Here is a 22,373-nt window from a genome sequence, read left to right as displayed (position 1 = left end):
AGTCAGGYACAGATTACACAATTGTAAGATATGAACATGACAGGGAGCATGGCTGCGTCCACAATCAAYGTAAACTGCTCTCGAGTCTTGCAATTTGAGCATATAACCTTTGAGGCAGGTGATAGTAAACACACATAGTAAAATGAATAGATATTGGTAGGCTAACATTAGCTTTCAGAGTCAATGACTAAAGCACTTAAAATACTGTTAAAAAGAAAAATTATATCAGCTGGAAAAGTAGAAGACTGTTTACCTTAACTGCATAGTCAATGACGCGCTTTACTCCAACAAGAACACGGCCCGACATTGTGCAAAAAACAATTAACAATCAGAGACTGCCACCGTCACAGAGTCACCGCTGTGCACCTTCACTCAAGGAGGACAAACCGGAATTATTTCACGGTGAAACCACCGTACATCAAAACCGCCTACCATTTCAGCCAATCATACGCAACTTTCCGACATCTTCCTTAGTGCTGATTGGCTAAGAAACGGTTAGTCGTGTTGCTGAGTTCATCGGGATAGTGTTAGGATTTCAATGTTCGGCTGGTAAAGAATAGTTATTTCACTTTGGGTGGTGGATAATCCCAATCTGCTCAGAAGTGATAAAAATAATACTCAGATACTCAGAGTTCCCCACCTTTTAAAACTACGGTAACAATTTCAAGAAGAATGTTTAATTGTGGTGCTCATGTATCAAATGTCTCATAGAAAACCAAAAGAAGAAAGGTTCCGGTTTATGTGGGGCAAAGTTCACGGTTTAGARTGGTGTTTGACTTTACTGTAATCCATGCTACAGTTTGTACTTATACTTATTAAATAATAGCTGTGCATGAGTCAGATATCTGTCTTTTAATTTTGAAATGTGTGCTGAGTGCTTCATTCGAAATTTTCAAGAAGGAAATGAGTCGGAAAAAAGTGTATACAAAATCAAAACAATTTTAATATAGCGCGAATCAGAATAGAATAGCCTATATATTTTCACAAATTGGTTTGATTCTTATTTTGTTGTATAGAATGCGGTAAATAAAAATAAACAGTTTGTGAATATAATTTAGGACAAATCTGACAATAGCAGATTTCTAAACAACAGAGTTGAGTAAAGCACAACAGAAGTATTTCTAAGTGTGCCTAAAAACAGAAAATTTTATTTCTTAAAATGGTATTTATCTAGCATTTATATTTCAAGTTACTTTTAAATTCCTAAAATTAAAATTCTAAATTATTTTATTGATCCAAAGGGAAAAATTTGTGCTGTTGTAAATGTCCTTTAATGGGAGAGTGTATGAATACATTTATGAAATCTTCGATTAAGACAGAAAATTATGTAAAACTGGCTTTAATTGCAAGAGATTAAAACTGAATATTGTCATTATAAAATATACGTATTAACTATGATAAAGTTTTTTAATAACAAAATAGATTTTTTTTATTATTTATTTAATTCCTAATAGCTTTATATTTTTATCAATACAGGCCAACGTTTGAAAAATACCAATAAATGAAAACAAAAGCAGCGCTTAAAACGCCTTGACTCAGAGAGCGGCTTATATCCGCCCGGCGGAGTCACCTCTGCTCGATCTCACCCACAGCAGCAGCGGCCTCCATTTTAACTCCGACACCGAGTTGTACCTCACGTGTCCTGGGCTGTCTCTCTCACATGACCCGAGTGTTTGTTCCCGTGATCAGCACTCCCWTCTCCGTCTGTGACACCGAATATCACTTTTTATTTTCACCCTGATGGATATGCTCGAACAGAGTCTGAACACTGCAAGGTAAGCGGGACACTCAAAATGGCTAACAGAGACAGGCTAGCAACTACATGCTATTACACACAGCTAGTTTAGKACGCTTAGCAAGGCCTGACCCTAAAAAAACTGCTGTCAAAAACAGTTTAATGTGAGAACTGCTCTTAAGTTAGCAACTAAGGCGGAGGACCTTCTAAGSAGATTATTTGACAAGTGGTACTCAAAGATACAAGTGGTGTATTGCAAGAAAACATAATACATAGGTAATAACATTTCAGGAGGAAAGATAGCCTAAGCTAACTAAAACGCTGAATATTGTTGTCAGCCGTTAAGTGAAACAGAAACCACAGCAAGGTTCGATTTTTCTGTAAAACTGCATTGTTGGTTTGCGGGACTGTTGCATGGGTTTGGATTAGGAGAAGTTGAGGGTGGTATACTATGTTTATTTGATCGTTGAAACATTTTAACCACTTCGTAATTTCTGAAAACTGAGTTGTGTTTGCATTCGATTTGCAGCCAAGAAAAGCAAGAAGAAGAGGCTGTCCAGGCATCTGAGGGTGAGCTTTTGTTTGGCTTGCACTGGCAGTGATGTGTGTCAAATATCAAAGCAATTTTATAAAGAATAATGGTATAGGTTAGGCCAAACTATTGCTTACGAATTCGAAACCAGTTGTTGATGGGGTTTTTTCTTCTCACGGTGTAAAACAAACTAAGGTCATTACTAAAGCTAGTTTTATTTGTGGAATACTTTGGTTTTTATGCGCTCCAAATTCAGAAGTTTACATAAAGTTCCTTAGTACTGTATTTGATAGAAATGCTTTGAAAACTTCAGGACTTGGCTCAAATATTTTATCTTTCCGCAGGCAACTCAAAATAGTTTGCTGGAATTTTGGCTCATTCCTCCAAACAGAACTCATGTAACTTAGGCAAGTTTGTAGGTTGTCACTTTTTTCGCCTTTGCCCACTAATGTTCTATAAAACTGAGATCAGGAGTTTCTGATAGCCACTCCAAAATATAGACTTTGTTGTCCTTCAGCCTTTTTGTAATCGCAATGTACTTACTATGCTTAGGGTCACTGCCCATTTGGAAAACCATTTGTACCCAAGCTTTACCTTCCTGGCTGTTCTCTAAACTTTTTTGCTGGAATATTTCCACATACTAATCTTTCTTCATGATGCCATCTGTTTTGTGAAGTGCTCTCGTCCTTCTCCCTGCTAATCACTCGGACAACATGCTGCTGCCATCCCTGTACTTCACTGTTGTTATGGTGTTCTCAGGCTTGGCGATCATCTCTAAATGGACTTTGAGCCCAGTTTGTTTCACTGAACTTGTTTGACTCTAGAAAACGACACTCYCTTTCAGGGCTTGACTCGCTCATACCAACGCACATTCATCTCTGGAACATAGAACAAATATTCCTGAACACTATGCTGGATATTTTAATACTGTTTATACTTGCATATAGTTGTTTGGATGAACTTGGCACATTGAGGAATCTGAAAATGGTACCAAGGATGACTCAGACTTGTGGAGGCCCACAGTTCTTTTCCTCACATCCTGGCAGATTTGTCCCCCCCCCTACATTTCACACAAGGAAGGATGTCTTTGGAGGTGTTGCCTTAAAATACATTCAGTGAGGATGCATGTCTTCTCTAATTAATTAATCAGAAACGTACAAAGCTATAGTGTCATCATCTTGGCTTCACTAAATTGATAAAAGTCTTATTGATCTTAATATGTGTAAACTTTTAAATTAAAAAAATATATTGTTAAAAATATATGTCTCGTTTTTTCTGGTATTCATTAAGTAGATGTAATTTTGGTCATCCCTGCTGGGCTAAAACAAAGTTTACATTATTTTTGAGAGAGTGAAAAACAAAATGTTTATGCGTCTTCTTTAATATCTGGTTTCCACTGTATACCTCTTTGCTTTATGTAAAAGACGGAGAACTTTTTCTACAGCTCCATTAACCTCTTGGTAGTTCTGTTTGCTCTTCTTATATTAACCACTGGCTGTTTGCCTTTTCTTTTTTCACTGCAAGACACAACAGGGGAAGAGCAGACGGCTGTCACAATAGCCAGTGTTCAGCAGGCTGCAGCATTTGGAGACCACAACATCCAATATCAGTTTCGCACGGAGGGGGGGCAGGTAGGTACCTTATGGATCAATCAGTGACACTGAGGTGACTTCTGCCTTCCAGTGGCAGTTTCAGAAAGTCTTAAAGTGCTCTTGATGGCAAACACATCTTGGTATTAAGAGCAGAAAAATGCGTCTGTTCCAGATAGGGGCACAGTTTGACTCCAGTAATTTCAAATCTGTCTCTGGTGACTAGGTAGTTTGCAGCATATTGATGAAGGTGGGTGAAAGGACTTGATCAGAAGCATTATGTTCTAAACAGAGTGCAATGTGAACGTATTCCTACCTGCTAAGAAAATGTTCACATTACCACCCTGAGGTGTTTCATTGGGATTTCGTGTGATGGACAAATATGAAGTTGTAAAAATTGTAAAGTTTTAGGAAAGCGATGCATGGTTTATTGCAAGCGTGGAGTGAGTTTGTCGTTTTCGCTTTACTCTGTTATTAATAAATTTAATTGGAACCGTCTTTAAAAGTTGCACAGTCTATAATTGACAACAGTTTTGTGTAATTTAATGTCGGTCTCAGAGACTTTCAAAAGAGCATTAGTGGACAAACTGCATCATGTAGGCCAGCGATCTGCAACTCCAGTCCTCAAGGGCCAGTATCCTGGCACCTCAATCAAATTACCTCCTTTGTATGCAGTCAGGTTTTCCAGAGTCCTGCTAATGACCTGATTATTTGAGCAGAGACACATCTAAGAGTTGCAGGACACTGGTCCTCGAGGACTGGAGTTACAGACTCCTGATGCAGTCCTACCAAGACATGGTTCTCCATGTAATCTTGCTAGCTGGGTAAAGAGAATGCTATTCTGAGAAAAAGGTCAGAGTTCCATAGATCCGGTGGAAGAGTTTTACTGAAGAGCAACAAGAAGAAAGCCATTGTTGAAACAGAGCCATTAAAAGTTGCGTTTGCAGTTTGTCACAAGATATAAAGGGTAACAGGAAACACGTGGATTTAGGTGCTTCGGTCAGTTGAAGCAAAATTAAACTGTCTGACCTACATGCAAAACGCTATGTGTGGCAAAACTAAAACTGCACGTCGACTCAAACACACGTCTTCTCACCTTGAAACATCCTGGTGGCAACATTGTGCATCGGGGACGTTTTTCATCTTCAGGGTCAGAGTTGATGGGAAGTTAGATGGAGCTAAAAACACACATTGTATTTTTAGAAGAAAAATTGTTGAAGCAAAAGTTTCGAGCATATTGGCAAGTCTAAAGTATACTGCAGCTTCTTAAACGGAATGGTTTATTAATGTGTTTCAATGACCTAGTTAAAGCCAAGGCTTAAATTTATTAGAGAATCTGCGATAAAACCTGGAGGAGCATTTTAAGAACACCAAACCCATCAGTAGAGAGAAATGTTTTAAAAGCACAATGGTTGAGAAGTTTAGATTCTTGACAAATTCCTATTGTTGAATAAAACCTTTCTTACACCTCCTCATGACTACAGAGCTTGAGAAAACATGAATGGACAGAATACAAATGTATTTACTTCACATCTGTTTACCATGAAATCAATCTTCACCGATTGAGCTTTAACTAATGGCTACATTAAAGTTGGAACTTTGTAACACCAAACCATGAGAAGTTTCTGAGGATTCTCGTGACTCCTAACTCCAAATCATCCTTCAGTGTAAAAATGGAACAAAAGACCCGTTTTAGCTAAAAAATCGCTACACAAGCTTAAAAAAGGAACCAGGCACTGTCTATTTAAATGTTTTTCAAATGTAATTTCACTCCTAGAGATGTCATTTTGGTTGCAGCATCCACTGCGCCAAGAAATTTCTGGGCGCTTGGAAATATCATGAAAATCTTTCATGACAAGCCGGTCAGATCAGCTGTTCATGTCCCATATTTCTGAGTCAGGTGGGTTGTAGGCTAATTTGCCTGAAAGGAAGATAAATGTTTTTCTTTCACTGGCTCCCAGAAGTCCAATGTGACGATTACCACTTTTTTTTTCCTATCCACTTATCTGCATCACTTTACTCGTTAGTGATGGATCTGGAAATGGTGAATATGTTTTTGAAAAACGTCGAAGAGGGCTTTTTCATATTTTGGGTGATATGCATGTATTTTTTGTATTTTTTTTTCTCCACTGGAGGGAATTAAGTCAGTCATCCATGTGGCTTATTTGGCGTAAACAGGTCTAGCGTGAGCAGTCATGTGATTCCAGTCTGGTCTGGGATTGGCATGGGGGAAATGTCACATGTCAGTCAGCAGGACAGTCACATGATGGAGGAATACAAATAGCGATTCTTGAGACAAACGAGCTCATTTTCTTCACGGCTTCCTTTAAAATTAAATCAGGCACATTCTGAGGCGTAAGCATATTGTGTGGGATGATGAGATCCGTGCACTGCTGAGGTTTGAGCAGCGATTTCAGATACTGGCTTTGGCTAACCTAAAGAGACAGAAATGATAAACAAAGCAGCGAGCCAGGTGAGGTTTCTTATCTGTGTTCAGAACACCTAAAATGTAAAAAAAAAAAAAAAAAAATTAAAATATGATAGATGTCTGCTCTAATTGCTCGACTTCACTAATTTGTGTCTCTGTGCCAAAGGTGACGTATCGTGTTGTCCAGGTGACCGACCAGCACGTTGATGGAAGAGAGGATGCAGGAGGAGCAGTGAGCGTCGTTTCAACAGCTGCTTTTGCTGGGGCTCCTCAGGCTGTGGCTCAGGTAACACAACCATTATTTTTTTCCTGAACAAATAAAATTGGTAATACATAGGGCTTTACAAGAAATGCTGTATCCTTTGTTTTCATTATAAAAAAATTATGTTTTAGCATTTTATTAAGAGACTAAAACTAATGCAAAACTATCCTTCCCCTTCATTTCGTCTATGTATACGCTATCGGTGTGTTGTTGGAATCTCTGACCTGTTGGAATCGGGCAAATAATAAAAGAAATCTTTGACGAAAGGTTGGCGAAATAAACCTCCAAGACTGGCTCTTAATCAGAGGAACTGTGAGGTGGAAGTATTGATATTCAGACTGGACAGTTTTCTTCTGAAATGTTCACATCCTGTTTGTGTCATGTATTCAGAGACAGTGACAAATATTCAAAATTATCACAAAATTAAAAACAAGTGATTGAGAACCCATCCTGCAGTCTAGTCATCATAGGGTTGCTAGGGTAACAGATCCAGGAAGAAAACAAAGACTCCCCTTTCCTTAGCCTCACTCTTGTTTATGTTGGGAATCACAAGGTTTTCTGGGGCTACAAGGGATATGTAGTCCTTCCAGCAGGTTCTGGGTTTGCTCTGCACTGTGAGACGTTAATGAAAAGTGAAACTTGTAATTTTTTTTTTTTTTTTTTAGTAATGGCACACCTTAGATGACTTTCTCAAATAGGGCTTTTTTTAATATCTTTTCCACATTTACTGCTGACTTTATTATATTTGAAGATAGAAAAAAAATGCGTTGAATTCCCTTAATCTAAATCATCACTGTAGACTATCGAGCTCACCTGAAGCAGTTTCTTTAATAAAGCTGATTTTATCCAAGTCGCTCACAGCAGTTCCTGCTTTGCTTTTTGTTCAGCAGTTTCCACCTGTGGGCATTACAGTACAGGGACTGTCTGCTACCTGTTGACTGAGCTGCATGTAGAGTAGCAGAACGAGGGAGTTTCCATTCCCTCCTCAATTAACCCGCTGACCCCTGCTTATCCACAGCTGGTGGGCTTCACACATTACAACAGGGCTTGTTTCGCCAAATAATTATTGTTTCGAGCAAACTACAAACAGAGGCAACTTGACAAAATAGGAAGCAATGTTATCTTTAATTTTACGGATTAATTAATGTGTTTAATTTATCTTCTGTTGGAATCATAAGCTACTGTCTCCATTAACAAACTTGCGAGATATTTTTGTTTTTGTATTTTATTCCTTTGTTTAAACAAACACGTGGAATAGGTCGACATTAAAGAAAATCAGAAATCGGTATCAGCAAGTAATTCTCCAAATGAAAAGCTCTATATAGTTTTAAGTAATACAAGTATAATCAAAGTAACAATTCAGAACCAATAATCATTGTGAACTTTTTTTTTTTTCAGGGCTGCAACTAAAGATTATTTTAGTAACCTATTATTCTGACGATTAACCGGATAAAAAAAATGGTAGTGTAGAGTTGATTTATAATAAGTGGACAAAAGGACTTAAAATGAGATTTATTTCGTCAGAACCTGAACCAGGTGAAGCTAAAACTATGCCACTTGAGTCTGGGTGGAACATATTTACAGATTTCTTTTCTTTTCTTTATCTGAAATGTAAACAAGTATATGTTTTGGGTGCAGATTTGGCTTAACTACTGCTCTGGGTGTGTTGTTTTAGCAAATGGCCATCTTATTGAGTCTGTATACGCATTTTAACAATTAATCAACCACTAAATTAGTTGACAATTATTTAATAGTAATAATACAATTATAGTAATTAATTCATGACAATTAATCCGATTATTTGCTTCAACTGCAATCGTTTCTTCTATTTGTTCTTATATTCAAGAGATTAATGGGCCATTATTCACTTGTTATTTGACAGAAGTTTAAGTTAGAATCAGAATAAGATGTCAGTAAGAGCAACATTTCTAGCAGTCATTGGGGCTTTTCCAACCAGAATATACCTAACTTGATCTCAGTTGCAGTTCACCAGCGGCTCCTCTGACCTTGTTGTTATCGCCACTAACGAGATCTGTGCCGCTTCCTTTCTGCTCTTTATCCCTGCCGTCACACCGCTCTGTGTCTTCCTTGGGGGCCCGCAGGAGGGACACCGGTATTGAGTCTGACAGAGAACGAGGTGTGCGTTTACCTGCTGTGACTGCTCCATTGCCACTCGCTCATGCCTTTCCCTCTGTTCCTCTCTTTTCTGTCACAGGCTGTGATCCAAAACCCTTTCAGTAATGGAGGAAGCCCAGCAGGAGAGGCAGTGGGAGGGGAGACCCGCTTCGCTTACTTCCCCGCAACCGCTGTGAGCGACGGGACCGTGTCAGTGCAGGCCGCTGCAGACCCAACCCTCACACAGGCGGGGGGTGAGTCACTTCTCACTCTCGGTCTCCACTGGGCTGAAGCACATCAGAGTTACATGGCTAATTAAGCCATTATTTTTACAAAAGCCGCTCGTTATGAGTACCCTAAAGCCAGAATAACATCCTGTCTCTTAGTAGATCTAAATAAGCCATTATCTCTAAAGCTCTGGCTAATTTAAAATACAGCAGGATGCTGTAGATGCAAATTCCAGTCTCACATTTGTTGCATGCTGTGGCTATGGCTTTATTTGCAGTGAAGGTGAGAGTCGAAAAGATGCTTTATCTGTTATTATTCAGTGAGTGTTTGAAAAGCATGTTTTGGTCAGGCTCAGGCGTTCTGCCACGGCTCCTCCAGCTTTAATGTGATCCCATGTGTCTCCAGGAGGCATATCATTTTAGAATCGGATAATTTCATAAATGGGGAAATAAAGGCAATATACAAACCACAAGCGGTGTCCTCTGATGTGCAAGCCTCGATTGCAATTTAGTCACCGCTTGTTTGTCACATGCTACCATCCGGCTTCATCCTCACGGTCACATGTTGTTGTCCTGCTGTATTAACTCGTTGTGTGATTTTAATGTGCTTCTGCTGATGACTCTTGTGAGGAAATCTGTTGATATGGGTTCCTGTTCTTTGCTTTGAAGCTGTACAGAACATTAGTAACTGAGCGACCAAACATTCAGCTCCGTTATGTGCAATAAATCTATTTATCGCGTGCAAATCGGGCAGGTTTAGATCCTGTGGGCTGTTATTGAGGAATGACTGACTGGTTGCTGTTTTATTTTTTTTATTTTTTTTTTTACCATTTATGGTGATTGTAACTCTGTTGGTTTTATTCAGAAAATTCTTATTTGTCTAGAATGCATTGGACTATGGATTGTTTTATTGTAAAAACACCCAAACTGGGATCCAAAAAGATTTGTGCCTAATAAATCCAGGCATTCTGCCCAGTTTTAGTTTGTGCAACAAATTTAAATTGTTTATTTCATCCTTAAATAGATAGTGAGAAATATATGCTGTGGTTAAGTTGAGAGGTATTTTAAATTAAAATGTTTTTTGCTCACTACAGCAGAATGGTAAGATGTACATAGATGAACTAGTTCTGGTAAATTCAGCCTCTAATTTGCACATTTCTGCCATCACTATGCTGTAGGGTTAACTAAATGTATATTGATTTTAATACGGTAATGCTAACTAATAGTGACTCGGTTTGGATTTTTAACTATAGAAATACTGAAAAAATGGACTTTCTAACAGGTTGCATCATATTGAAACTTGCCCTGAGTCATTAAACATATTTGATTCATTTTACCCATAAGCAGTTGATAATGTATTGTGTCAAAGTCATGCAGCAGCACATCCATAAACTGATTTTATTTTATTTTTATCATAAGACTGTGTATTGCATCATTCGACWGAGCCAGAAGTCAAACTACCTCAGTTCCATACAAGTCGAGTTTCCTCTGCTGTTTATTACACAAGAGGTTCAGCCTTTTGGTTGGAGTGAGAACGAGAAGAATTTAAAAACAGTTTGGGGAAAGAAAAACAATCTTATTGTTTTGAAATGTTTTACTAAGCTTGGCGTATTATCAGGGGTTTAACATAAGAGGAATACTTTTGAGAAAACTGAATCTTTGTTAGAAAACATGTTAACCAAAACTGGGTTTTAAAAAGTCTGCGTAGAATAATCCAGATTAGTCCATAAATAATAAGTTTTATGTTTGCCTAATTTCATCATGGTCCAAATGGCAGAAAAGAAAACAAACATGGAAAGTTCTCCCTTTTYRTGTGTTAACCATTAAGAGTAAAGCCTTTATAAATCTCAGTCTGTGTTTCTAAAGAATCTTAAGTATCGTTTTGATCTAAGTATTTTAGATCTTCAAATGTGGCCCAGATTCTTTAAAGACCGAAACGGCCCTTTTAGTTTTGTGCCTTTAAGAATGTAAAGTSATGTCAAGTTCACTTTGGTTATCCAGATTTAGTGGATGGCCATATTTTCTTACAGCCTTTAAGATTTTATTTCTTGTACATAACTCTGTTTTTCGTCCTCTGGGTGCCAAAGCGGTGCCACAGACAGCCCTCWTAATGCCGGTGTGTGTGTGGGTGTCGTCAGCCATCCTGAGGAAAACTCTTTATTAGTAAACTTTGTCCACATACAGGCACAACTCAACAACTACTGACATTCTTGCTTMAAATCAATYACATTCAAATATAGCAGGTTGTCATCTGAAAGCATCCACCTTCACATCCAGCGTTTCTCTTATCAGCTTAAATTTGCTTCACTAGATCAAGTAACAAGCTGTTGGTAACTAGAAAGCACTTTGTCACACTGCCTTCATTTGGATTAGAAAATACGACCCTTTAATGTCGYGAGATTTGGTGCCACAGGTCTGTGACATGGGTTTGTTCTTCTTGTTTTTAACAGAAAATGTCCCGTTTCAAGAAATTCTAAAGTGTGAAGCTGATTACTCACTTTAAAAAAAACATCCTTGTATAACTCCTGCAGGTCAGTTTTATGTGATGATGACGCCCCCTGATGTCATTCAGACAGGCACACCGCGAACCATCGCCCCACGCACGCAGCCTTACCCTGCGTAAGTATGTCCTCTCATTCARTAACATCACATCGGAACTTTTTCTCCTCCTTTAAAGGAATGCCCTGATCAAAGTAGTCTTCAGTTTGACTTCAACCGTCTGAGTTTGGCATTATTTCGACTGTTTTCATTAAGCCCTACGGTGAATCTGCAGGCCTTGATTCAGGCTTCTTTGTAAATCAACAGCCTCTATCCATCAGTCTAASATGCATATCATCAGAGGATGTKATCACATCAAATAAACAAAGAGGCCTAAATCAAGTAATACAAATTCTGATGCAGGAGGAGGCTGTAGAGGGAGAGTTGAAATTTCCCAGCATCAGTGATGTAATGGAYAGTAGAGAGGTATTTTTTCGTGTGAGTTTATCAAGAAGTTTAAATCTTAAATCATCGCTTTTATGACTTCTGTTACCTAATTTTTGCTAAACGCTATGATTTAGTYTGAGTTCTTCATCTGCTTTTCTCAGTTTTGGCCCATACTGCCTGTCTGTCTCTGAAAGCAACGCACTTTACAATAATCAGGCATCAAACGAGATTCATCTCAGAAGATCTTCCGCTGTTRGACACACGCTGGTATTTGTAGTCACTAGGATTATAAGCAGGGTCACTCAAACAGCGACTGTCGTGTTAATTAAGTGACACCAGGCTGCGTCTGGCTTAATTTAGATGCTTACTTAAAAGACGAGGCTTCACTTCCTGCCAAAAACACATTGGCACTAGTTAATAAGTGCTGGGAATTGAAAGATTATTGAATCTCAAGTAGCTTGATTTTTCTGTTGTTTGGTAAAAGCCAACTCAGTCATTAGCTTTCTTGGTCACATACTGAACACATGACTCTTTATCAAACTGGGTTTGCTTTGAGCTAAATGAATATTCTTGTTCTAGCCAAATTTAACCTTTCAACATTTAAAATTTGGGTTAGTTCTTTTGAAGATCAGAAGCAAAGGAGTTTCATGTAGGATTTCTTTTGCCAATATTTGCAGTTGGCTACTACAATATCCATACCCCTTGAGCTGTTTCACATGCAGTCACACTACAACCATCAACTTCAGTACATTTTATTGGGGTTTTATATGATAGTCAACCACAAATTAACACACAGTTGTTAAGCAGAAGCAAATAGATGCACACTTGTCTWATTTTTTCCCTTATTTAAACCCCTTAAGTAAGCACAACCACATTTGCAGTTACAAGTCTTTTTGGGTATGTCTCTACAAGTTTTGCACATATTTAGGTTTTAGATCTGAACTTYGACTTGGCCATTCTAACACATGAGTGTTGATTCAAACCATTATACCATTGTTGGTATGTTTCGAGCTTTTGACCAACTTGAAGGAACTTCCACCCACCTCCAGTCTTTTGCGTCCTGTAAGGGGTCGCCTCCCCAAACATTGTCCTGTATGTGGCTTTGGCCATCTTTCCTTTTTACTTTTTAAATTAATTGGGTGAAATTAGATCAGTTTAAAAACCATGTGTTCTTTYCCTACCTATGTAGTACTTTATGTTGGTCTATCGCATAAAATTCATCTYGCATAAAAATGGTCTCAAATCCAGCTCAAAGGGTATGAATACTTGCAATTTTCTGTAAAAATTACACACATACTTGTCGGTATGTGTGTAATGGAATGAAAATAAATATTTATGTGTTTCAGTCTTTTCAAAGAACTCTAGATGTTTCAAAGATGTACTTTCTTTTTTTTTGATGGGCATCTTTAAGGGCCGAGCAGTTTGTTAACCTGACAGCAGCTCTGCTTTATGTTGCTGCGTCGACACACTGCTTTACTGCCAAGATTAAAGAACAAACCATGCTGGAGTTTATGTAAATAAACTGTAGAATATGTCATTTCCGTCTTTAGATTCCTGTTTGTGACATGTATGTTCCTATTTATTCCCTCCTAAGTAATAACTGTAACCSATTTAAAGTGTAACAGATATATTTGTGCTAACTAACCAACAGTATGATTGACATGTGAACAAAGTGAATGAAAACCTCCCACCCTATTTGCCGTTCGCAGAGATGAAAACGAGCTGCTGCAACATGAAGGTTTAAACTGGTGAGGACAGTTTCCACATTTCTCCCGCACTCCTTTTTTTTCTTCTTTTTAAACAGCAAATGAACTAATCAAATAAGATCAGAAGGAAATAAGCAGCTCAAGGTCTCTCAGTCTCTGCCCCCCCTCCCCCCCTCTCATCTATAAGTCCCCGGTGATTCTCCGAGCTCTTGATGTACGAGACACAGATAATTTGTTCGATGCCGACCCTGATCCATTGCTGCTAGTTGTGCTTGTGGCAAATAAATTTTTCCATTAGGACCTAGAAAGTGGGTCATTGTTTTCCATCTGGAAACAAATGCTCGATCCACACTATTTTAGTGTCGTTTCTAAGTGCTCCTTTGTTGTAGTGCAGTTTTGTTCTCATTTAGCCTAGTTTTTGAAGTTGGTGGGAGAAATACATGGAGAGTTTTTGACGTTTCTTTCTTAAACACTGTTGGAAAAAGTGTATTTCATTGACCTGTCTGTATTGGTTTCATAAATTATGTTAGGTAAAATATATTCTTTGGCATTTCTGCAATACCTCACATATTACTGACCACTGGTGACCGCCAAGGGCTTAAAGCTGATCCCCTAAATCATCCATTGCAATCATTAGAAGTCCAAACTGCTGTCCGTAGGGTCTCATTTTATGATTTATTGTCTTAGTGTCAAGGCCGTTGCTTGGTTAAGAGAGGACCAGTGGTGCAGGAGAATTAAAAATGAATTTCTTTGACCAATGTGCACAGCTGTGCAAACTTGTTTTAACTAATAATCTGGATAAACTGATTCAGCAGTGAGGCTGTGTTTCTTATTATTGTCTTTATTTGTGTGGAAACAATACATAAGGGATATTAAGATGATGTGTGGCTCTGTAGTGTAGGAAAAAAAAAGGGGAAATCGTTATTCCTCTGGGCCTGCACACTTAGTTATTCACACAGTTATCCCTCTATTGTTTTAAATGAACCATTGAGCTAAATCCAGTTTTCAGCTAAATCCTGTTGATATAGAACGGAAACCATTTTGTTGGCATCCCTGATAACAATTAATCTTTAAATTCAGAAGTCAAAACTCGCAATGAAATTTGAAGAAAATTCCCACTTAATTTGAGTGCATTTATTCAATGAAGGAAATTTTGACAAAGTCACTGCTGGGACAGTTATTAATAACTCTTAATCTCTGAGGCTTTTGTGTTAAGAATTTATACAAACTACTAATCTGTAATTCACAACTTTCTGTTTCTCTGGGGCATAAATATAATGTGACACAGAGGCTCATTTCTTTTGGGGAAGACTCATATTTAACTCACCGTCACACACATTAAGCAGGACACAAAAAATTATAAGCAGCAGTAAAGAGGGCATTTTGGGTCAATAACTCTAAGCAGTTGTTTGGAGGCATTTCAGAAAAAGCCATTTCTGACCTGTCATCACAAATATAAAAATTATTTAAATATAAATAAAGTTTGCTAAACATTATTGGGTTGTGCTTTGGTCGGTTTGATCTGTTCTAAACAAAAACTCCATACAGAATTGGTGTAAATTAAGACATGACTATGTGAAAAAGCCCTTTACCCCCACTGGTGGGAGGATACGTAACAATGGGCCTAATTTGCTCTCAAATCTTTAACAGAATAGGGATCTTAAACGTATAATCAACGACGCAGAAAAATCTCACCACACCCAAAGCCAACCATCGCCTGCGGCCGACATCAAGTCAAATGACAAGACACTATAAAATAACACGTAAGATAACGTGTGTCTGTTTTTGGCCCTTTCATACCGTAACTGCAAATTGGAAAGCTTTGGCAGTGATGTCTCTGTGAGTTCGTTAAGCAGAGTCCCGAGGCAGGATACAGAGACACGAGGCCGTTATGTTGGTCTCCAAACACCCAAACTTCAGCAGAAAGCAGCTCTCTTAGTCATTTTAAGCACTAATAGATCAGTGTCCTCCCTTTGGGCCTCACCTGGGAACAGAACAGGCAGCACAAGTTTGGCCCAGTCTCAGTTTTCCAGTTAAGTGGCTCGAGGCTAYGGGCGGGTGCGTCACAGCTGCACGCGTAGCCTCACATGGCCCTGCATCCCGAAGTTTTCCCAACCACAAGCAACTTCAGAGGCCTGGTAAAAATAGCTCCTACATTAGTTTTGAATTGCAAGGTAACATTGAAGAATGCTGCGTATAATAGGGTAAGGCATAGCTGGATTTGGGGGATGGTGTTGGATTTCTACCTGATTGTGTGGTGCTCGGAGATGAGGGATGCGCCAGCGTTTGAAAAGTGTTTTTATTTCCATTTTATGTGCAGGAAAATGGACGGACCCCGAACGCCACGAGATGAAAGAAGACGAGCGCAACATAATGAAGGTGGGTAATTAGCGATGATTGTGGCTTTTGATTTCGTCTGATGGTCCAGCACAATGCAGCTGACGGTGGCGAAGGGCCTAATGGAGCATTTTCTGTTGAAAGAACGTCACCAAACCCTGTCATAATATGTTATTACAAGAGCAGATATCATACTTATTTTGTAAAGGGCCACTAGAGGGTACTGCTGAGCTGTTGAACTTGGTCAGTTTGCTTGAAATCTAATAAAAGATCCAAGAAAAAAGAAAAATCTGGTTCCTCAGGCAAAAACTACCTTCAGTAGAAAATAAATGTGGAGCTTATGCCTTTTTTAAATTTTCTGCTGTGTTCTCCCTGTTCCCTTTAATTAGTCGAAAGACGACGACGAGACAAAATCAATAACTGGATCGTCACGCTTTCCAAGATGATACCCGACTGCACTATGGACAGCACCAAGACCGGAGCGGTAAGCCGTTTCGCTCTTGACTTTTTTTTTTTTTTTCCCTGCAGCCATTTTACATTTCTGTCTTTCAGCCATGTGACTGACTGCAGTTGTGTCCCCCTCAGAGCAAAGGAGGCATCCTCTCAAAAGCTTGTGACTACATCCGTGACCTGCGGCAAAGCAACCAGCGACTGCAGGAGAGTCTGAAGGAAGTGGAGAGGATACAAGTGGACAATGAGTTGTGCAGGCAGCAGGTACTGATATCGGGCCTCGCTTCGAGCCTGCAAACGTGGCATCAAGCGAAGTCTCAATGAGCTCAAGAATACATGAGAAAGGACCTATGAATGATAATTCAAAACCTTCTTTTGAGGTGGTGGGGTGTAGCAGATAAATAAAATCTGCGCACAAATAGTCAGCGGCAGCGGGCTGCATATGTGGCTGTGAAGATTGCCGCCGCTCTGAATAGATTGGTTTGGTGCTGCATTCAGCAGGAAAGTCTCAGAAGCATGAAATCCAGCCCAGCCCCATGTGCATCTTCATTTCTCCAAAACAAACCCCCTGGGATTCCAGGCTGTGTAGCTAATCATCACGGGCTGACAAAGAGGATCAAAGAGTTTGCACTCTTATAATGAGAAGTGTTACCTGGCATCAGTGCTTTCAGAGGCAGTGGGGATGATATACTCAGGGGCTGTGTGAGAACTAAGTGCATCCTAATGCATTGAAAGTATTCGGAAATTCTGGAGCTATTTTTTTTTTTTTTTCGCCCGTCTCCCCTTGAATCCGAGGCCTGCAAGGCGCTTGGCAATATATTTTTATTCCAGTGCTCAAAGCCTCATATCCTCTGCTCTGTCATGTGCTGAGTCAGAATGGCGGGTTTTGGACAGGGGGGTGTCTTTGAAAAGGTCTGCATGAATTTTCCCTAATCCCAGGTATTCCACAAAGCTGCGCTCCCATTAGCATAAGCCAGTTTAACTCCGCAAATAGAAAAAAAATAAAATGTTAGCTGCTGTAAACCGCGAGCTGCATTTACAGATGGGCCGCAGTAACATAGATTAGCATGAAGAAGTTTATATCAGTAGTTCAATTGAAAAAGTGAAGCTTCTATATTGAATAAAGTGTTACATATCAGGTAGTTATTTCAGTTCATTTTGATTATTACAAGTTGCAGCTCGTGAAGATTCAAATTTTTGTTTCTCAGAAAATAAAAGAACTTTAACCCACTGAAAACTAGATTCATGTTCTGTACAGTAAATGCTCTCAGTATTTTGGGCTTTTTTTGTATGAATTACTCCCATCAGTGCAGCGTATAGATGTGATCAGCCAGTGGCTCTGCTGGGGTCAGGAGGAAGCTCTGCTTGCTTTCACTGCCCTTCAGCTTATCTGGTCCCGGTGCTTCTCATCTTCCTCTTGACCCGGTTCCTGCAACCTTTACAACCTACAGAGACATTTCTACTCTGCTCAACAAAATAAAACTTATTTAGAGCCACAAATGTCACATGACTTACAAAAAAAAAAAGAGCGTAATTTAAAACTTTAGATATCTATAGAAAAATTGTCATTTTTAAAGAACCACAATTTGATTTCTGTTTAGAATTTAAAATAAACAAGATTTAGCAAAAAGGGCGGTTCTTCTATTTTATTCTGTGGAACAGATAAATATGTAAAAAATAAAATAAAATAGGGAAATCAGATCTAAAAACATATTAATACTTTGTATAATTCTTTGTGAAAATGTAATGCAAGTATTACAGAAATATACTGGAAAACTGTTTAAAAACGGCATTTGTTATTATATCTAAATGTAAAACTATCAACTGGTTAGTTTTAATTTTTATCCTGTGTTATTTAGAGCCATATGGGGGGTCAAAGAGCCACTTGTGGCTCCGCAGCCGTAGGTTGTACACCCCTGCTCTTCATAATGCTCCATAGATTCTCTACTGGGTTTTGCTCAGTTCAAGTTCACTGACCAATTAAGCGCAGTGACATCATAGTCACTCAGCCTGGTGTTGGTACTTTTGGCAGCCTGTTCAGATGTCAAATCCTGTTGGAAAATGAATCCAGCATCTCCGTAAAGCGTTATAGCAGCATAAATGAAGTGCTCTAAATGTCCGGTTGTTCTTTGGACTTGATGGAACTGGACCAACACCAGCAGATGACATGGATTTCCTTATTCATCGCTGACTGTAGAAACTTCACATTGCAAACTTTATACCTCTTCACTCTCTCACCAGGCTGTGGGATTTTGATTCCCAGATGAAATGGAAAAAATATATATATTTTCAACTGAATTTTTTAAATAAGACCCACAGGCTTTTTTCTCCTTATTCCTGCAGAGCCACTCTGATTAGGAGTGCAACCAGCGATTATTTTCGTTGTCAAATATTCTATCAATTTTTCTGACGCAAAAAAAAAATCTATAGAATCTTTTTGCGTCTGTCGGGGTGTGGCGGCTTGACACATTCTGATTAGAAATATACTAAAGGATATAAGCGAGAAAATAATTCAATTCCCTTTGTAAATAAGAAAATAAAGATTAACAATGAATCTGCCAATGAATTAATTGGTTAATGATTCTTTCAGTAATGGAATCATCAGTTAATTATTTCAGCTGCACTTCTGGTGAAGTCCATGATTCAGGTGTGGATGTTCACAAGCTTGTAGCCTTTAAGCGTTTCAGGCACAGATCATGATTTGTGATGTTCAATCAAACCCTTGATAGCTGTTATCTCCTTTATTTCAATTTTTTTTCTGCAACAGATTTTCGTTTTGCTCAACTTCTATTGATATTTCTGAGCACAGTGACTGTGCTGATTTTCCCCTATGGTTTCATTGCCCATAATGTAATATTTATGAAATTTTTTTTATGTGTGTAATTTAATATTCTTTGTTCCAGAGAAACTGAGTTTAGAGTTGAGTCGCCAAAATTAGCTGAAATAAACGCTCAGGATTTTCCACTGAGTGTAACGGATCCGTTTCCTGTAGGGTTTCAGTTTTGAATCAAATTCCTAAACTACAACAACGTTTTGTTGACAATCTAAATTCCTCTGTTCTCCTTTTTCTTTTGTTTTGTTTTGTTTTGCTTTTTTAAGATTGAGGAGCTGAAGAACGAGAACGCGCTGCTCCGGGCGCAGCTCCAGCAGCACGGCATCGAGACCGTCGGAGAGACGCCGCCGCAATAACGGAGACAAACGCAACAGGGAGGAGCACCGACCACTTGCAACGTGTCACTGTTGCTGTAGGGGGAGGAGAGAAAAAGCAGACGCGACGATTGGAAAAAGACTCGTTGGAGAGTCACTTTGTCTTTAGTGATTGCCTCCTTCTCCAGCTTCCGGGTCACGAACCCTTCACCAGCCGTTTGCGGCTGCACTTGACTGTTCCGGTCCTATCGAGATAACCACCCGTTGCAGCTCAGTAGAAGTGTACTCCAAGAAAACATGTCCTCTCACCTCCGTCGGAGTGCTGCACCAGCACTAGCTATGAAAGAGAACCTCTGCTGAACTTATCCTGTGATTAGTATTTATGTAGCCTCACTAATGGACTATGGGTTTTGTTATCTAAGTTTGTTTCTTGCGAGTTCCCGTTTCTCGCCATTCTTAATTTTGTCATAGTTCCTGCTTTTATCCTGTTTGTGGTTTTGAGTTCTGTATTAATAAGTTGTTTTTAGCTCGTATAATTTATTAGTCTGCTTGCTGACAGAAGACTTGACGGAGACCAGTTACGGTGAAAATCATGCACGACCCAACCCCCCAACCCCTCGCCCCCAGAGGAACGTGCTGAATTTTAAAAGCGAGAAAACATCAAAAGTTTGCAAAACAGGATTCCGAAAGACGAGAATAATGTGACACACACATTTTACCTACATCCAAAGACAAACGAGGAGCCGTGCGAGCCGATGCCTCCGGGCAGATTTATGTAAAATACGACTTCTCATGTTTTAATACAGATGTTACAGAATGTTAGAGCGGATTATTTCTGGGAGTCAACAATCAATAACTCATTAACTCCATGCTGGCCCTCCGTCATACTTATTACCATGAAGTGTGTGCAATCTTGAAGCTTGATTTGAGGTTTTAAAAAAAAAAAAAAAAAAAAAGAGCGGGGTATACTTGAAATGTTGGGCATTTGCTTGATTGAAGAAAGTCAAAACAAATCACTTGTAAAGTTCCGATTGTTTAAATTGTATTTAAGTTAAAAAAAAACATGCAAGAGCAGAACAAGCAGACGATTTCCAACTGAGCACTTTGGACTGTTAGCTGGAGAGCAGTGCAGTACAAGCCTTTGCCAAACCATATTCAGGTACCGTGGGTTTATTTTTACTTTTTGTTCACATATGATTAAGCTGCGTCTCAGATTTTGCAGGAATGTTTCCCCATTTGCTTTATTGCAAGATGTTTGCACCTATTTTGGTGGTGCAACTCTTCAGGTGGAGCTCAACGTGCAGAGAGCGAAGCACCCTGGAGAGCAGCGCTCAAAGACTCTGCTTACTACGAAGAAAGCGTGCAGAGAAGTCGTGTTAACACTTTTTTAGCCGAGCATGATTTGTTCTCCAGGAAAAACAAGAACAATCCAGATGGAAACTCCCATTTTCTGAACCATAAGAAAATCTAACTGGTTGTACCAGTGATTCAATTCAATATTAACACTGTTGACAAGTTTGTTTTTTTTAATGAATATACATGATGTGTTTTTTTTTGTTTGTTTGTTTTTTTTTTTTGCTTGCTTGCGGCAGTAGGAATAAAAATGGGGGAACAAAGCTACGAGTTGGAGCGGCTCATTAAAGCTCGGTCGCTTCTCCCCTGTATCAACATCTCAGGATCCAGCAAAGCAAAACCAATACTGAAACCTTTGGCAAAATCATGCCGGCTACCACGTTTAAACGTCCAAGACTCTGTAAGTTAACAGCTTGTGATCTAAAAGTGCTGTTCTGCTACAGCTACTATACTCAAATCCAATAGATCTGGTGCAGGTGGCTCATCTAAGAAACAAGGCTCTCAGCCAAAGTTGAGTGACGGATGTGCAGTAGGAATTTTACTTTTTTTTTTTTACGTCTTATTTTTACACCTCTAGTCAGAAGTGAGAGGAGAATGTAAAGAGCTAAATATTTGCTTTAGAAGGTGGAACATTCACAAATGAGAGGTCATTTGTGTGCGATTTCTTTAGATTTTTCTTTGCCGTTCTTTTCATTTTCTTTGACATGAAAAAAAAAATTGTAAAAGAAAGCGAGCTCCCTTTGTGTAGCAGCCTCACTGTTCTCAGGTTAGAGACATCTTTTCTAAATAAAACGGTGGAAAATGAAACTTTCACTTGCTGGTGGCCTTGATTGGTTGTGGTTCATTGTCCTTGCTCAGCCTTTAGAGAGACACATTAAAATGTGTTATTTCTGTTGTGAATCTGAGGTTGACTTTCTTATGTTGCCTGGCTGTTAATTAGCACCAGAGATGAAAAAGTGTTGTATTTTAGGTGGGCTAGGAGCTAATTTAATTAATTTTCTCACAACTCTTCAACTGCAAGACTTTAGAAATTTTATTTATTCAAATTTAGTCTCAAGGGTGGTGCTGAATAAAGTGAGTTATAATTAAAAGAACTCGAAAGCCGTATTCTGATTTGTTTCGACAAATCGGCTGTTAAAAAAACAAAATTTGTTCCTGCACTTTTTTGTCTTCCATCTCACCACGACATGAAACTTTATCCATCAATGGGATCATTTAAAAATGTGATCTCAATGGCTTTCATATTAAGCCCTAATTTAAAGACCGCAGGGATTTCTTAATGGCCTCTGGGACATTTACTGCAGCTGTAACAGTTCTGTAACTTCTCCAAAATCTATTAGAATTTATAGACTGAGTAATTGGTCATCCACTGAAAAACTGAGTCTACCCTCTGCAAAGCCCAGTCGCAGTTTCTTGCACATGTTTTCGGTCTGCTTAACATCCGCTCACTCACGGGCAAGGGACATCTCATCCAGGATCTCCTCACTGACCGTAAGTTTGACTTTCTATGCTTGACTGAGACTTGGCAACAACCTGATGACTTTTCTCAGCTCAATGATTCTACTCC

At 39.0% G+C, this 22,373-nt stretch overlaps 1 protein-coding gene across 3 annotated transcripts; it reads left to right on the top strand.

Moving 5' to 3' along the window:
* The first annotated feature begins 1,553 nt into the window (after nucleotides 1-1,553).
* Nucleotides 1,554-21,619, top strand: usf2l (upstream transcription factor 2, c-fos interacting-like). 3 transcript variants are annotated; one of them, XM_008431063.2, is made up of 11 exons: nucleotides 1,554-1,775; nucleotides 2,265-2,305; nucleotides 3,792-3,898; nucleotides 6,451-6,570; nucleotides 8,762-8,915; nucleotides 11,420-11,507; nucleotides 13,523-13,561; nucleotides 15,840-15,898; nucleotides 16,246-16,340; nucleotides 16,442-16,570; nucleotides 19,406-21,619. In XM_008431063.2, exons 1-11 carry the CDS (start codon nucleotides 1,741-1,743, stop codon nucleotides 19,493-19,495), a joined length of 957 nt encoding a protein of 318 aa, XP_008429285.1. In that variant the 5' UTR covers nucleotides 1,554-1,740; the 3' UTR covers nucleotides 19,496-21,619. The 3 variants fall into 3 exon arrangements, with proteins under 3 accessions (XP_008429285.1, XP_008429286.1, XP_008429287.1); XM_008431064.2 differs by lacking the exon at nucleotides 13,523-13,561; XM_008431065.2 differs by lacking the exons at nucleotides 1,554-1,775; nucleotides 2,265-2,305; nucleotides 3,792-3,898 and adding an exon at nucleotides 6,010-6,329.
* The last annotated feature ends 754 nt before the right edge of the window (nucleotides 21,620-22,373 follow it).

Source organism: Poecilia reticulata, linkage group LG16 (genome assembly GCF_000633615.1).
Source record: "Poecilia reticulata strain Guanapo linkage group LG16, Guppy_female_1.0+MT, whole genome shotgun sequence".
In the NCBI taxonomy this organism is placed as follows: Eukaryota; Metazoa; Chordata; class Actinopteri; order Cyprinodontiformes; family Poeciliidae; genus Poecilia; species Poecilia reticulata.
Note: the sequence above shows the minus strand (reverse complement) of the source record. Positions and strands in the feature narration are given on the sequence as shown.

Excerpts from the sequence above, each read along its gene's own strand:
- usf2l (XM_008431063.2), top strand. The coding sequence starts at position 1,741 with ATGGATATGCTCGAACAGAGTCTGAACACTGCAAG. Across the intron at positions 1,776-2,264 it reads CAGAGTCTGAACACTGCAAG|CCAAGAAAAGCAAGAAGAAG; the intron begins GTAAGCGGGACA and ends TTCGATTTGCAG. Across the intron at positions 16,571-19,405 it reads ATGAGTTGTGCAGGCAGCAG|ATTGAGGAGCTGAAGAACGA; the intron begins GTACTGATATCG and ends TGCTTTTTTAAG.